Raw genomic sequence first — 18,212 nt, forward strand, 5'->3', positions numbered from 1 at the left:
TGTGAATTGATTCACAATGCCATTAGGGAGGGAGTTCCAGGAGAGGTAGCGTCCGAGGAGCAGGAAAATTGACATTTTGGGCAAAAGCCCTTCATCGATTTTCCTGCTCCTCGGATGCTGCCTGACCTGCTGTGCTTTTCCAGCACCACACTCTCGACTCTAATCTCCAGATCTGGACTCCTCACTTTTGCCCAGGGAGTTCCAGGAGTTTGACCAAGAAACAGTGAAGGAATGGCAATATATTTCCAAGTAAGGATGGTGAGTGGCTTGGAGGGGAACTCTCAGGTGGTGGTGTTCCCAGATATCTGCTGCAAGTGCTAGGTCAGGAGTTAAGTTACTATGGCATTTGCCTTTTGTGAAAATCTAGATTACGGTTCATGGTTTTAGGCAATTGTTTCAGTTTTAGGAGTCACACATTTAATTGCAGAAAATGGGATTAGTACCACTGAAGCACATATAAGTCTAATATACTTTAGGCAACATGGCCCCCAACATTTTTAAAGGTTAACAGCCACATATGGGATGAACCTTACAATATTTTTGGCTAAGTGTCAGTTCTGTCAAGTCTTTTGGAGAGTTTCTCGTCACGAGGACCTAGCAAGATCTCTTGTCATATCTTATCAAACTCGTCTCATTAACAACTTACTCTGCCCCAAGGGGCCCCCCCACACCTAATTTTAGCCCCCACTTTTCGCGGAACAAATCTCCACTGCTGGCATATCCCAGAAATGACCAGCATGCCTGGCGCAGTGCAATCTTTAAACTATCTTTGTGTGCTTGGACCTATATCCACTCTATTAGTCCAGACCTGTTCTGCACAGTTCTGAACATTTTACTGGACATGGCAGACAAGGGAAATTTGGTGCGGTCCTGCTAGATGGGGTGTTGGTGCATAGCTAAGACTTCCTCTTCCCCTCAGTACCAGCAGGGGAGCCACAACACCAGAGTATGCCGACCTGGTCCAAGTTTGCCAACTAGGTTACTACAGTCTCAGGTATTTGAAAGAAATACAACAATGCAGGAAGACAGACAATTACCTTCTCCATTCCACAAAATTAAGAGCCACCATCTTCTCTTCAATACCTTACACTCGTTCTATCTTTGTTACTGTAACCACCTCCCAGCAAGGCTAGTGTAAGCACTTTTACTATTGCCTGCAACATCTTCCCTCTCTCAGTCAGAAACGTAGAGCATGGAAACAGACTCAGTCCAACTTGTCCACGCCAACCAGATATCCTAAATTAGTCTAGTCCCATTTGCCAGCACTTGGCCCATATCCCTCTAAACCCTTCCTATTCATATACCCAACCATGTACCTTTAAAATCTTGTAATTGTACCAGCTTCCACCACTTCCTCTGGCAGCTCATTCCATACATACACCACCCTCTGCATGGAAATGTTGCCCCTTAAATCTCCTTTAAATCTTTCCCCTCTATCCCTAAACCTATGCCCTCTAGTTCTGGACTCCCCTATCGCAGGGAAAAGACCTTGTCGATTTACCCTATTCTGCCCCTCGTGATTTTATAAACTTCTATAAGGTCACACCTCAGCCTCCAATGCTCCAGGAAAAACAACCCCAGCCTATTCAATCTCATCCCCTAATAGCCCAACTACGTCACCCAAAAGTGAGATTAAGATTAGTTCAGAGCAGTCAATGTTTTAATGGAGATGGATGGAGCTTAAGAAGGTTCTTTGGTCATTTTTTTCTTGGAAAACGATTTATTGCAGCTTGAAGCTGAAAGAGTGCTGAAGCAGAGAAGTGGCTTCAGGCAAAACAGTTGTTCCTTTTAGCAGAATTCAGGCAGTTAGATTTCAGGAAAATCCCAGGGAGTGGTATCTGCATGTCTTGGTGAAGGATGAGAGAAATCTGGAAATCATTGATAATTCAATATAGTCATGATTTGGAGGTGCCGGTGTTGGACTGGGGTGTACAAAGTTAAAAATCACACAACACCAGGTTATAGTTCAACAGGTTTATTTGGAAGCACTAGCTTTCGGAGCGCTGCTCCTTCATCAGGTGGTTGTGGAGGATAAGATCATTAGACACAGAATTTGTGCCAAATGTTTACTGTGTGATGCAACTGAAATTTTATATTGAAAAAGATCTGGATTGTTTGTTAAGTCTCCCATCTTTTAGAATGACCATGTTGGTTTCAGTTCTTTCATTTGTAAGTCCCGGCAACGGATGGATGCACATCACACAACAATGACCAGCCAGGAGTATTCCCTCCCAGTCGGAGAACACTTCAGCGGTCCAGAACATTTGACCTCGGACCTTCAGGTGACCATCTTCCAAGGCAGACTTCAGGACAGGCAACAATGCAAAGTGGCCGAGCAGAGGCTGATAGCCAAGTTCGGTACCCATGGAGATGGCCTCAACCAGCACCTTGGGTTCATGTCACGCTACAGGTGACCCCATTACACTTCATACACACACACACACAAACTCTTACAGACCCGTACACTCACGCAGACCCTCTCTTATAAATAAGCTCTCTCATACGCTCACACATATATACCCCTCACATTCACACCCACACACACCCTCTCACAGACTTCTATCCCTTAACATTGAGAGAGTGTGTATGTGTGGGAGTTCACAGACACTCACACCTGCCCACCACACGCACACGCACGCGCACACACACACACACACACACACACACACACACTGGGGTAAATTTGAAATTGCAGAATTACATTTTATTTTGCTCAAAAACTGCATGGATCTGTGTAAGATTCTGCAAATCCCTTTGTTAGAAATAGAATCAGTCTGAACATTGGGGCACCTCACACCTTCAATGATTATCTGAGCTGACATGACACCTATTGTTAAAGTTTACTTGAGAATGTAACTTAAAAAAAACGTTCTGAGATTTACATATGAAAGAAGTGAAACCAACATGGCCATTCTAAAATATAAGAGGCGTAACAAACAATCTAAGGTTTTTTCACTCGTATAATTTCAGTTGCATCACACTAAACTTTTGCTATAAATTCTGTGTCTTACGATCTTATACTCCACAACCACCTGATGAAGGAGCTGCACTGTGAAAGCTAGTGCTTCCAAATAAAGCTGTTTGACTATAACCTGTTGTTGTGTGATTTTTAATTCAATGTAGCTAAGAGTTGAGTGAAAGAAGCCCATAAGTAGCATTTGTATTATGCAGCTGAAAATGATAGGAGCTTAGAGAAATTTGGGGTCAACTCTGTGTCAAATTTGCTATTGTTAAAAGCTGAAATTGTGTCAGTAATTAAAGGCTGAGAGCCTCAGAAGCCCCAGGAAACTCAGTCTCATGAGGAGATTGAACTACCAAGGCATGAACAGTCATTGAAGCAATTTTAGTCAGAGAGACTTTGAGGAACTGCCACAACTGGTAAAGAATTAAAATCCCTTCCAAAGTCAGTTTTAGTGAGATTTGATGACCCGTAGTGTCACTCACATCTGGGTGGGATAGACTCGCCTACATTAAGAGTATTGGACATACATCTGGATAAGAATGGAACTGTGTAGGTTAGAGGGGCATCAGATGATTTTCATAGGTCGGTGCAACATCGAGGGCTGAAGGGCCTGTACTGAGCTGTAATGTTCTATTTAAAGTGCAGTTATAGCATGTTTGGGCACATTTGACATTTAACTCATGTTGATTTCATATTAATATTAAAGTCAAAGTTGTCTGCATAGAGAATATGGTTTAGAGTCATGACCAGACCTATTCAGAATACCTAATTAGTCATATTGTTTATATTTGTTTTATTCAAGTTTGTAGAATAAAGAATATTTGTGGCATTTCAGTTAAAGCCTAGAATCCTGCTGCTTATTTTCTAACTTTGGTTCTTCCAAGTACAGTAAGCTTTGTTTTAACTGGCACTTTATCAACCAGCAATCTTGATAAGCCGGCAAAAATGATACACCTCAAATACTGCAACCTATTGTGATGTCCCCAGTGTTTATACTGTGAATAAGTATAACAGTGATGCATATATACCCCCTGCATTACATTTCTACCGCTTAATTTGTGTTTTTACAAGTTTAGGAGGTATGTTTATGTTTTTACATAAATTTTTTGAGGCATGTTAATATCTCAAAGCTTTGCTTGGTCAGGGTTTACTGTGGTTATGCATACCTCTTGATTATCCAGAATATTTGATCAACTGGCACACTCCAATCCCACAGATGATGGTTAATAAAACATTTGCTGTATTCTATATAAAATATTATGGTCTATCAAGCCAGATTATAACATAAAGCCAGATCCAGCTTGTTCAGTTTATAAATATAATAGCCTGCAGGCTTTCACTGGTTGATCCCGATTTCATAGCTATTTTGGAACTGTTTGACTAAAGGACTGGATAATCCTAATACGCAGATCTTCAATATTATAACTAAAATGTTGTCGGGGCAATAGTCTTTGCATTGTCTTGTGTAATTAGCCATTTAATGTCACACAGAGTGAACTGCATTGGCTGAATATTTACGTGGTAAGACTGGGTGAACACAAGGAATTATCCACTGAGTACTTCAATGCTTGCAAACGCTCTACCCCTTTCTCTGACACTCACATCCCAAATTCGCTGAAGATGTGGATGTTATTGTTCTTCTGTGAGGTGCCTAGTTGACCACTAATGTTCTTAAGTGTCAGGTAGCAGAACTACTGGGTGTGAAATCACTTAGTTCTGTCTGTCACCCACTATCAGATTTTATCAGCAAGTGTATGGAGGACTGCATACTGAGGATGTCAGTCTGTGTGTTCCCCAACAGAAAACCCTGGATGAATCAGGATTTACAGAACCTACTAAAGACCAGGCGTGAGGCCTTCAGATCAGGAGACCCACTCAAATATAAGGAATCCAAGTATGACCTTCGCAGAGCCATTAAGACAGCCAAGGACCAATACCGATCCAAACTAGAGACCTAGACAGACATCCGGCGACTATGGCAAGGACTGAATGACTTCACAGATTCTTAAAAAGAGACAGTGCAAGATAGCAGATTATGACACATCCCTCCCAGATCGTCTCAATGCCTTCTATGCTCGTTTTGAACAGAATTTTGGCGGAGAGGTAACACCTATTCCAACAAGTCCTGATGAACCTATCCCAACAGTCACTGCATCAGAGGTCAGATCCATTTTCATTCGTGTGAATCCAAGGAAAGCAATGGGACCACTCAGAGCATGTGCAGATCAACTGGCAGAGGTCTTCTTGGACATCTTCAACTGCTCCCTGCCTCAGGCCACTGTCCCTGCCTGTTTCAAGAGGGTCAACAGCATTCCTGTGCCTAAGAAGGCTCATGCAGCATGTCTCAATGACAACCGCCCGTGGCCCTAACTTCGATGGTCATGAAGTACTTTGAAAGGCTGGTCATGGCATTAATCAACTCCAGCCTCCCCACTACTCTTGACCCACTCCAATTTGCTTATCGGATCACAGATCCACATCAGATGCCATATCACTTGCCCTTATTGCCTCCCTATAACATCTTGACACCAAGAACAGCTGTGTAAGAATCCTACCCATTGACTACAGTTCAACCTTCAATGCTATTATCCCCTCAAGACTGATTACTAAACTTAGTGATACTGGACTGTGCCCCACTCTCTGCAACTGGATTCTCAGTTTCCTGACCCACAGGCCACAATTAGTGAAGATTGGGGAAAATATTTCATCATCACTAACACTCAACACTGGAGCCTCCCACGGGTGCATACTCAGCCTCCTATTGTATTCACTGTATACCCATGACTGCATGACCAAATACCAGACTAATGCCATTTACAAGTTCGCTGATGACACCACCATAGTCAGTCAAATCTCAGATGGCAATGAAACAGACTACAGACTACAGGAGGTGGAAGACCTGGAAAAATGGTGCACTGTGAACAACCTAGCTCCCAATGCCAGCAAAACTAAAGAACGCATTATTGGCTTTCAGTGGGATGTTACTCTTGCCCCCCTACACACTAACAGCACAGAGGTGGAACAAGTGGAAAGTGTCAAACTCCTGAGAGTGGCCAACAAGCTTTCTTGGACTCTTCATGTGAATGCGCTGGTTACAAAGGCCCAACATCTCCTCTTCCTCAGGCAGCTGAGGAAATTTGGCATGATGGTGAATACCCTTGCCAACTTTTATAGGTGCGCCATCGAGAACATTCTGTCTGGATATATCACTACCTGGTATGGCCACTGTACCATTCAAGATCGGAGATGGTTACAGAGAGTGATGAACTCGGCCCAGAAAATTACAAGGGTCAACCTCCCATCTCTAGAATCCATCTACCAGGCCCGCTGTCAAGGAAAGGTCACCAGCATTCTCAAAGATCCACCCCACTCTGGCAATGTTTTTCTACAACCTCTACCATCAGGGAGAAGGTACAGAAGCTTGTACACACGCACCAGCTGGTTTCGCAACAGTTTCTACCCTACTGTTATTAGAATACTGAATGGACTCACAAACGCTTAACATTTGCCTGTATCTGTGTTTTTGTTTTTGCCACTGTTTACCTATTATTTATTTATCTATGTGATCTGCCTGTATTGCTTGCAAAACAAAGTTTTTCACTGTGCGCCTCTGTACACATGCCAATAAATTCAATTCAATTCAATTAATTTAAATATTTAGCATTCAAGCAAAGCTATGTCAGGACGGCACTGTGGCTGTGTCAGGTAAGCACTGCTGCCTCACAGCGCCAGGGAGCCAGGTTCGGTTCTAGCCTCAGGTGACTGTCTGTGTGGAGTTGCATATTGTCGCTGTCTCTGCGTGGGTTTCCTCTGGATGCTCTGGTTTCCTCCCACATTCCAAAGATGTGCTGGTTAGGTGAATTGGCCATGCTCAATTGCCCATAGTGTTCAGGGATGTTTAAGTTAGGTGCATTAGTCAAGGGTAAATATAGGATAGTAGGGTAGGGAAATGGGTTTGGGTGGGTTACTCTTCAGAGGGTCAGCGTGGACTTGTTGGGCCAAAAGGCCTGTTTCTGCACTGTTGGGATTCTATGATGCAATGATTTAATAGGTCCTTAGCTCCTTCTAAGATATAGTTGATAATGCTTATGTTATCCCCTTATAGGTTACACATTGCGCCACGCTTGGACTCTTGATTTGATTATAAACATGAATGAGGGCACTCTGCTGATAGACCACAGCACCATCAATTTTGGACTGTGATATATGTATTTAGTCTCACCTGCTTAGCATTAGTGTCATTTTGCACGATGGAGATTGTTCTCAGCATGCAAAAGGTAGCATTTCTATCAATGTTGTGATGGGCAGTTATATCTACAATCAGTATGTTATATGGGTGAGGTCATGCAGTTTATTGTCATGTATTTGTCCCTTACCACTTGAAATTGTATCCTTCAGGTCCTGACCACCTTGATCAATGTTGGATTCTACTTAGCCACTCTTGATGTTGAACACTAAAGTCGCACAATCAGAATATATTATATACTCATGGTACCATCATTTCTTCCTTTCAAGTAAACTGAGTGATCATTTGGTGGGGTTAGAGTGTGGTGCAAATGATGATGATCTGTATGGCTGTCCCTTCTCAACTTTGCTGAACATTAGACTAAAGAGAGTTCCTCGAGCCGAGTCAATGTTGTCTTAGGAACCACCTTTATATCAATCTGCCACCCAAGTCCCTGTACAATAATATATAGCTAGGAATAGTGCTGGAGTCTATATTGTTGAGAGCTGTGGTTCTTAGTGTGTCTGTTGAACTGTTACTTAAGTGTGTTGAGCAGCTTGATTATCAGTTCCTAAATATTAGCAAGGTGCTGTTTATAGAGTTGAGTTGACTTAATTCTTTTCTGATGCAATGCCTGGTTGTCAATAGGTCCTTTTTTCAGCTTTGCAGCTATTGTTTACAGCTCCATGGGTTTCTAGGTCAACAAGGTATTGAAATTTCCTTTAACCTGAAAATCACCAGTTGGCCCTAACTCTTTGTTGAGAGTGAGTTCCTGGAAAAGCACAGCAGGTCAGGCAGCATCCGAGGAGCAGGAAAATTGACATTTCGGGCCAGAGCCCTTCATCAGAAGACCTTCTGTAGACCTCACTGTCTCCTTACTCTTTGTTGCCTATCATTCAATAATCTTGTATCCACATGGCTACTGTTCCTTTTATTCCATGAGTTATAACTTTTCTTTTAATTTGTTATGTGTCACTGTATTGAATGCTATTTATCTAAAGAAGATAAGTATTCAAAAGCCTTCTCGATGAATTTGAGTTCTTACTATCTCTTTATCTGCAGGTAGTGGTGATTATTACTGTAGTGGGAATGACTTGAGCAACTTCACTGATATTGGACCAGAAGGAGTAGAGCAGAAGTCCAAGAACTCTGGAGAACTACTGAAGTGAGCAATGGGTGACGATTAAAATAGACAATAGACAATAGACAATAGATGTAGGAGTAGGCCATTCTGCCCTTCGAGCCTGCACCGCCATTCAATATGATCATGGCTGATCATTCCTAATTAGTATCCTGTTCCAGCCTTATCTCCATACCCCTTGACTCCACTATCTTTAAGAGCTCTATCCAATTCTTTCTTAAAAGAATCCAGAGACTGGGCCTCCACTGCCCTCTGGGGCAGAGCATTCCACACAGCCACCACTCTCTGGGTGAAGTGGTTTCTCCTCATCTCTGTCCTAAATGGTCTACCCCGTATTTTTAAGTTGTGTCCTCTGGTTCGGCACTCCCCCATCAACGGAAATATGTTCCCTCCTGCCAGAGTGTCCAGTCCTTTCATAAGCCTATACGTTTCAATCAGATCCCCTCTCAGTCTTCTAAACTCAAGGGTATACAAGCCCAGTCGCTTCAGTCTTTCCGTGTAAGGCAATCCTGCCATTCCAGGAATTGACCTCGTGAACCTACGCTGCACTCCCTCAATAGCCAGAATGTCTTTCCTCAAATTTGGAGACCAGAACTGTACACAGTACTCCAGGTGTGGTCTCACCAGGGCCCTGTACAGCTGCAGAAGCACCTCTTTGCTTCTATACTCAATCCCTCTTGTTATTGAAGGCCAGCATGCTATTAGCCTTCTTCACGACCTGCTGTACCTGCATGCTTGCCTTCATTGACTGGTGGACAAGAACACCCAGATCTCTCTGAACAGCCCCTTTACCTAATTTGATACCATTGAGGTAGTAATCTGCCTTCCTGTTCTTGCCACCAAAGTGGATAACCAGACATTTATCCACATTAAACTGCATCTGCCATGCATCTGCCCACTCACCTAACTTGTCCAGGTCACCCTGTAATCCCCTAACATCCTCATCACATTTCACCCTACCACCTAGCTTTGTGTCATCAGCAAATTTGCTAATGTTATTGCTGATACCATCTTCTATATCATTTACATATATTGTAAAAAGCGGCAGTCCCAGCACGGATCCCTGCGGTACCCCACTGGTCACTGCCTGCCATTTCGAAATGGAGCCGTTAATCACTACCCTTTGTTTCCTATTAGCCAACCAATTCTCTATCCAATCTAGTACTTTGCCCCCAATCCCGTGCGCCCTAATTTTACTCACTAACCTCTTGTGTGGGACTTTATCAAAAGCTTTCTGAAAGTCCAGGTACAGTACATCCACTGGATCTCCCTCGTCCATCTTCCGAGTTACATCCTCAAAAAATTCAAGAAGATTAGTCAAGCATGATTTCCCCTTCATAAATCCATGCTGACTCTGTCCTATCCTGTTACTATTATCCAGATGTGCCGTAATTTCATCCTTTATAATAGACTCCAGCATCTTTCCCACCACTGAGGTCAGACTAACTGGTCTATAATTTCCTGCTTTCTCCCGCCCACCCTTCTTAAAAAGTGGCACAACATTAGCCGACCTCCAATCCTCAGGAACCAACCCCGATTCTATTGAACTCTGGAAAATAATCACCAGCGCATCCACGATTTCCCGAGCCACCTCCTTCAGTACCCTGGGATGCAGGCCATCAGGTCCCGGAGACTTATCAACCTTCAGACCTAACAGTCTCTCCAACACCAAATCCTGGCAAATAGAAATTCCCTTAAGTTCAGGTCCTTCAGCCACTGTTACCTCAGGGAGATTGCTTGTGTCTTCCCCAGTGAACACAGATCTGAAGTACCCATTTAATTCCTCTGCCATTTCTTCGTTCCCAGTAATATATTCCCCTGCTTCTGTCTTCAAGGGCCCAATTTTTGTCCTAACCATTTTTTTGCCTTGGACATACCTAAAAAAGCTTTTACTATCCTCCTTTATATTCTTGGCCAGTTTACCTTCGTACCTCATTTTTTCTCTGCGTATTTCCTTCTTACTAATCCTCTGTTGTTCTTTAAAAGCTTCCCAGTCCTCCGTTTTCCCGCTTATCTTCGCTAAGTTATACTTTTTCTCTTTTAACCTTATATGTTTCTTTACTTCCCTTGTCAGCCACGGCCGCCCATGTCTCCTCCTGGGATCTTTCTTCCTTTTAGGAATGAACTGATCCTGCATCTTCTGCATTATACACAGAAATATCTGCCATTGTTCCTCCACGGTCTTCCCTGTTAAGGTATTAAACCATTGAACTTTGGCCAGTTGCTCCCTCATAGCTCCATATTTCCCTTTATTCAACTGAAATATTGTCACTTCAGATTGTACCCACTCCCTCTCAAATTGCAGATTGAAGCTTATTGTATTATGGTCACTACTTCCCAATGGCTCCTTCACTTCGAGGTCACTGACCAATTCTGGTTCGTTACACAATACCAGATCCATAATCGCCTTATCCCTGGTCGGCTCCAGCACCAGCTGCTCTAAAAATCCATCTCTGAGGCACTCCACAAAGTCTCTTTCTTGAGGCCCGATACCATCCTGATTCTCCCAGTCTACCTGCATGTTAAAATCCCCCATAACAACTGTAGTAACATCTTTGCGACAAGCCAATTTCAGCTCCTGATTCAACTTACCTCCAACATCCAGACTACTGTTTGGGGGCCTGTAGATGACTCCCATGAGGGTCTTTTTACCCTTAGTGTTTCGAAGCTCTATCCACACTGACTCTACATCCCCTGACTCTAGGTCCGCCCGCGCAAGGGACTGAATATCCTCCCTTACCAACAAGGCCACCCCACCCCCTCTGCCCGTCAGTCTATCCTTACGATAACACATGTAGCCTTGAATATTCATTTCCCAGGCCCTGTCCCCATGAAGCCACGTCTCAGTTATCCCCACAATATCGTATCTGCCAATTTCCAAAAGAGCCTCAAGCTCATCCACCTTGTGTCTAATGCTTCGTGCATTCATATATAGAATTTTTAATTTGTTACTGCTCTCACCCTTCCCCTCAACCCTTATTTCACTCAACTTTACAGCATGAATATTCTCATGAAAAGTGACACCTCTGTAATAATTATGTAGTTAACAGGGCTGCAATATTTCATATCCATTGCAGATTTCCACCAGACATATATTAAAATATCTTAGAATAATGTTTTAAAAATACAAGTTCTATTTTTCATTAAAAAATATATTTGACAATAGTAATACTTATTGTTTTCATGAGACGTTTTAATTATTGCAATATTTGTGTACTTTTGAAATCCAAGCATGAACAAACTGATATGGTTTAAAATTTGCTTCCAACAGGAGATATGTAAGCCATTACATTGATTTTCCAAAGCCGCTGATTGGTGTAATTAATGGCCCTGCTGTTGGAGTTGCTGTCACTATTTTAGGCTTATTTGATGCAGTCTATGCCACTGATAAAGTGAGTCTTCTCAAATGATCTCATCTGATTGATTATTTTTATCTTTGCTAAAAGGAAATATGCTCTTTTCTGTAGAAAATTACTTTTAGGTAACAAACAATTCTGGAATTATATGGCAATGTAACAAATCTGTGTTGTTTTATTTTATGTTTCAATATAGGCCACATTCCATGCACCATTTAGTCAACTTGGTCAAAGTCCAGAAGGTTGCTCATCCTACACCTTCCCTAAGATAATGGGCACTAGCAAGGTACGGGTAGCAGATTTCTTTATTGAAATTTCTCAATGATCCACATTGAACAATCATACTGACAGACCTTTCTATAATGTACTTAGTATAATAATTACACATTCACTGATATGCAACTATATTTAGATTTCAAACAAGTAAACGCTAGGATTGCATAAATCTCCATTGCAGACCTTGTTAATTAAATTTCACATGAAACATTTGCTTAATTGTGTGAGATGGATACATGAAAAATGGTCAGCACCATCATCACATCCAACCTTTTATGAACATTAAAAGAAGGAGGAAACTGTACCCAAGAACTTTAGCAAATGAAAACTCGCTGTTGATTCTCAGAATGCTGACAGAGTTTTGTTTATTGCATAAATGTATTTTCCCTCAGAAAATACATCGCTTGCAAGGCCACTTCAGACATTGTGTGAAGCTGCTTGAAAAGCAAAGTGGGAAGGTGGTAATAGGATTCCTTTCCTGAATGTAGTAGTCAATCTTTGGGCTCTTGCTGTATCTAGGAAAAGGATTCTGGGTAACTCAAGATGGAGGACGGGAAAAAAAACTGAGCCTGTAAGAGCTCTGTTTTTGAGATATTTTAGGTGTTGGAGGTGATTTCCTCGAAATCCAGAAGCAGCAATTACTGTTTTATATGCTGTTGCATTGTTTGGAACTTTGGAGAAAAAAGTCAAAACAACGGCACTTTTAAAAGGAAGAAAGATAGACAAAAGGCAATGAACACATGGTCAGCGAAGGAGAGAGAGAAACAAACCTATACTGCTAACTGACACAGCAGTTAATCTGCACAGTTTACTGCCTTTGCTATTTGAGTTCATGTATCCCTGGACATCGGAGTGCATCCAGGAAAAATTAACAAACAGTGAAATTCACAGCTGACCTTGGAAGAACCTGTATGGGAGAGCTCACAGCACAGGAACAGATAAGTGTATAGTTCCTAACATGTAACCTTGCTGTAAGTCTGCAGGAGTGAAAAACGTGGGTTCTTTATTGAGTATATGTTTTCTTGAAATTTGTCTCTTGATTAAATTTTTAAAATATAAACCATGAGTACTAAGTTAGCCTGAGCATTGTCTTTTTAGGGCAAAAAGACAATGCTATTTTCTGGTTCTGTAGATTGTGAAGGAGCAAAGATGGCCTTCAGTAGAGTGATATGCTCTTCCTGTCGGATGTGGGAGTTTAAGGAGTTTCCATGTTACTGATGGTGATGTCTTCAGTAAGTGTGTTTGGTTGTGAATCCTATTTTATCACATAGATCAGTTGGACTGACAGTGAGATGCAATGAGGAATTTATATTCCTAGGGGGTGTGATGGATGGCAGTTATAGGAAGGGAGAAAAGCCGCAGACACAATCAGGTAAATGGGTTAACTCCAGGAAAGGTAGGAGAGGTAGGCAGGTAATGCAGGAGTCTTCTGTGGCTATCCCCATTTCAAACAAGTATGAAATGTTTTGGGAAATGTAGGGGGTGATGGACTTTCAGAGGAATGTAGCACGAACAGCCAAGTTTCTCGTATTGAGACAGGCTGTAATGCAATGAGGGATACGTCGGGTTCCAAGAGACCAATTGCGATAGAGAACTGTCAGCCAACAGCGAAAAATCAGAATGGTGAGTTGCCTCCCTGGTGCCAGGATCAAGGATATCTAAAGAAGGTGCAGAATGCTCTCAAAGGGGAGAGGGACCAGCAGGAGGTAATTGAACACATTGGAACTAACAATGAAGAGATTCTGAAGGGAGAATATTGAAAGTTAGGCAGGAATTTAAAAAAGGAGATCCTCGAGGAAATTTGGATTACTCCTGGTGCTACAAGCTCTTGTAGGTAGTAATAGGAGGATAAAGCAGATGAAAGCTTGGCTGAGGAGCTGGTGCAGGGGAGAATGGTTTACATTTTTGGATCATTGGAATCTCTTCAGGGGTAGAAGTGATCTGTACCAGGAGGATGGATTGCACCTGAATTGAAAGGGGATGAATATACTGGCAATGAGATTTGCTAGAGCTGCTGAGGAGGATTTAAACTGGTAAGGTGAAGGGGTAGAACCCAGAGAAATAGTGAGGAAAGAGATCAATCTGAGACTGGTACAGTTGAGAACAGAAGCGAGTCAAACAGTCAGGGCAGGCAGGGACATATAAGAGGTATAGTTAGTAAGTTTGCAGATGACACAAAAATTGGAGGTGTAGTGGAGAGCGAAGAAGATTACGTCAGATTTCAACAGGATCTTGATCAGATGGGCCAATGGGCTCAGAAGTGGCAGATGGAGTTTAATTTGGATAAATGTGAAGTGGTACATTTTGGAAAAGCAAATCAGAGCAAGACTTATACACTTAGTGGTGAGGTTCTAGGAAGTGTTGCTGAACAGAGACCTTGGAGTGCAGGTTCACAGCTCCTTGAAAGTGGAGTCACAGGTAGATAGGATAGTGAAGAAGGTATTTGGTATGCATTCCTTTATTAGTCAGAGCATTTAGTATAGGAGTTGGGATGTCATGTTGCGGCTGTACAGGATATTGGTTAGGCCACTTTGGAATATTGCTTCCAATTCTGGTCTCCTTCCTATCAGAAGGATGATGTGACACTTGAAAGGGTTCAGAAAATATTTACAAGGATGTAGCCAGGATTGGAGGATTTGAGCTAGAAGGAGAGGCTGAATCAGCTGGGGCTGTTTTCCCTGGAGCGTTGGAGGCTATGGGGTAACCTTATAGAGGTTTATAAAATCATGAGGGGCATGGATAGGATTAATAGAAAAGTTATTTTCCCTGGTGTGGGGGAGTCCAGAACTAGAGGGTATAGGTTCAGGGTGAGAGGGGAAAAATATAAGAGACTTAAGGGGCTACTTTTTCACACAGAGAGTGGTGCATGTATGGAATGAGTTGCCAGAGGAAGTAGAGGAGGTTGGTACAATTACAGCATTTAAGAGGAATCTAGATGGGTATATGAATAGCGAGGGTTTAGAAGGATATGGGTCAAGTACTGGCAAATGGACTAGATTATGTTAGGATATCTGGTTAGCAGGGACGGGTTGGACCAAAGGGTCTGTTTCCATGCTGTACATCTCTATAACTCTAGTAGGTTTCATGGCTTTTTTTGATTTACTGAACTCAGTCATACAATGTGCCCCTGATGATATTTGAATTTGTGATCTCCTAAACCTAAATATTTTCAGCACTTCTATTTTAATGACAATCTGAAAGGAATAGCACAAAACCTTTGAAGTGATCAAAACAAAAACTAGGAGTAGACCATTCAGCCCTTTTGAGCCTGCTACACCATTCAATATGATCATGGCCGATCATACAACTCAGTACCCAATTCCCAATTCTTCCCATACCATTTGATCTCTTTATCTCCAAGAACTATATCTAACTTCTTCTTAAAAACATCCAATATTTTGGCCTCAAGTGTAAGAAAATTCCACAGGCTCATCACTTTGTGGGTGAAGAAACGTCTATTCATCCCTAAGTGACCTTCTCTGTATCCTTAAACTGTAGCCCTGGTTCTGGACTCCCCGGTCATTGGGAACATTCTTCCTGCACTTACTAGTAGAATTTTATAGGTTTGTATGATCTACCCCCTCATTCCTCTAAACTCTGGTGAATAGAGACCTAACCAATCCAGTCTCCCTTCATAAGTCAGTCCTGTCATCCCAAGAATCAGTCTGGTACACCTCGTTGCACTCCCTCCATAGTCAGAACATTGTTCCTCAGATAAGGAGATCACAACTGCTCACAATACTCTCAGCACAGTCTCATCAAAGCCCAGTACGATTGCAGCAAGACCTCTTGCTCCTGTACACGAATCCTCTTTGAATGAAGGCCAACATACCATTTGCCTTCTCAACTGCTTACTGCACCTGCACGCATACTTTCAGCGACCAGTGTACAATGATATCCTTGTGCCTCCCTCTTTCCTAACTTTTTCCCACTCGGATAATAATCTGCCTTCCTGTTTTTGCTAACAAAATTGGATAGTCTTTTGCCTTCTTAATTGCCTGTTGCAGCTGCATGTTTACCTTCAGTAACTTGTGTGTATGAGGTCACCCAGGTTTCATTGCACATTCCCCTCTCTCAGTTTACAGCCATTCAGATAATAATCCACTTTCCTGATTTTGTTCCCAAGTGCATAACCTCACATTTATCCACAATTAAAGCTAAGTTGGCTGGAGACTGGTTTGTGATCCAGGTCACACCAATAGTGCGGGTTGATTTCCTTCACCAGTTGAGGTTACCATGAAGGTCCCTGCTTGTCAATCTTGCCCCTTGCCTGAGGCATGATGTCCCTCATGTTAAAAGAGAGAGTTCTTGCTTTCTCTGATGAGAGTACAGCCCAATGGTCCTCTGTGACTATGGTGACTTTATACTATCTCTAATTTCCCTTGTTAGCCATGCTTGTGCCACATCTCCCATTTTGTTCATGTGCCAGGCAGTTGCAGTTCCTCCTTGCACTCTTTAAAGGTTTGCCATTACCTATCCATCATTATCCCATTCAGTAACATTTCCTAATTTATCTCCCTGAGCACAAAAAAACATTTAGTGCTCTAGTTTCATGGAGTTACCAAAAAAAGAGAAGATTTCTGGTTGAAATTCAAGTAAAATTATTCCTTTTTGCATTTTTAAAATGTGATGGCCACAAGTCAGGGAGGAGGTATGTAGAATGTTGTGTTCCACTGTCGGCTTTCATGTCAATAATATAGAAAACCATAGAAATCATTACTTACCTTCAACCGTAGCGTTAAGGGAAATTATGATCTTATTAATAAAAGCCAAAGCACTAGAAAAACTTTGCAAAGATAAAGAATGTGAGCGCTGTGAATAAACTTGTCTATTTTTATATCTAACATGCATAACCAAGAGATCAAGTCTACCATGAGTTGAAATTGATACACACTCCTGTAAATGGGCCTTAAGCAATCTCAAGCCTTAGTTCATTAATTCAATTCTTACTACTGCCGTTTGGTAGGTTTTATGATGTGAGTTTGAACCCACCAAGAACCCACGCAGTTAAAGACAGCAATTGCTGGAAAAACTCAGCATGTTTGTTAGCATCTGCAGAGTGAAAGCAGAGTTAATGTTTTGGGTCCAGTGATCCTTCTTCAGAATGGGAACTGACTGAGATTGATCAAGCTCATTTCATTGGGAAGGTGTTGACCTAGTTGTATTATCACTAGACTATTAAACAAGAAACCCATATAATGTTCTGGGGACCTGATTCAAATCCCATCATGGAATTGGTGGAATTTGAATTCTATTGAAAAGTCTGGAATTAAGAGTCCATGATGAGCATGAAACTGTTGCAAATTGTTGGAAAAATCTGATCTGGTTCACTAATATTCTTTAGGGAAAATGTCCTTACCTGTCTGGCTTACATGTGGCTCCAGACCCACAACTATGTGGTTGACTCTTAACTGCTTCTGGGTAATTTGAAATGGGCAATAAATGCTGGCCTTACCAGCAATGCTCATATCCTGTGAATGAATGTTTAAAATTATACAAACCTTACCAAACCAACAATAGTCAGTGATGATGATTGATTGATCATGTGGTAGACCCTCCTTAAAAGAGCTCCCAGCTGTCATAATCAATAACATACCTATTAATTGATTCAGGAGCAACTTTCCTACACACTATTGGTTAGAATATGTAACTTGCTGCTACAAGTTTGAGGCAAATAGCACAGATCCCATGGGAAGGTTTGGAGGAGTGTGTTCAATTATAGAAGAAGACATCATAGCCGAAGTGTTTTACATCAACAACAGTGGCTAGATAAGTATGTAAGACAGAAAGGAATTGAAGAATATGCTGATAGGATGCAAGGAGTGGAGGGATTTGGCCAAAGGCAGGCAGAGGGATTAGTTTAATTTGGCATCATGTTGGCACAATATCATGGGCCCATTCATGTGCTGTACAGTTCTATGTTCTATGATAAACTGCTATTGCCTGTACAGTTCTGCGTTCTATGATAAACTGCTATTGCCTGTATGACAGATTGCTGTAACAATTTTCTGGTGGCTTTCTGGAATGCAAATTGTTATTATCCCAGCTGATGTTATTGGGCAAGTCAGATTCCAGACTGAAACTTGTTCTGAAATATCATACATTGTTGTGTCTTGGTTTTAATGAGTGGTCTTTCATTGGAACTTAAACACACAATGTTGCAGATTTGATTTTAACAATAAACTAAAGTATATTAAACAAAAGAAATGAAGATAAAACAGAATAGTTCAACTATTTACATGTAACACATGC

At 41.8% G+C, this 18,212-nt stretch overlaps 1 protein-coding gene across 1 annotated transcript in view; it reads left to right on the forward strand.

Moving 5' to 3' along the window:
• eci2 (enoyl-CoA delta isomerase 2) overlaps window positions 1-18,212 on the forward strand; it is a 184,180-nt gene that overhangs the window by 156,163 nt on the left and 9,805 nt on the right. The window contains exons 6-8 of the mRNA XM_072560449.1: window positions 8,250-8,352; window positions 11,600-11,720; window positions 11,881-11,970. Coding sequence (XP_072416550.1) covers window positions 8,250-8,352; window positions 11,600-11,720; window positions 11,881-11,970 — 314 coding nt within the window. The remainder of the gene's footprint in view (window positions 1-8,249; window positions 8,353-11,599; window positions 11,721-11,880; window positions 11,971-18,212) is intronic.

This window comes from Chiloscyllium punctatum, chromosome 41, assembly GCF_047496795.1.
Source record: "Chiloscyllium punctatum isolate Juve2018m chromosome 41, sChiPun1.3, whole genome shotgun sequence".
Taxonomy (NCBI): domain Eukaryota; kingdom Metazoa; phylum Chordata; class Chondrichthyes; order Orectolobiformes; family Hemiscylliidae; genus Chiloscyllium; species Chiloscyllium punctatum.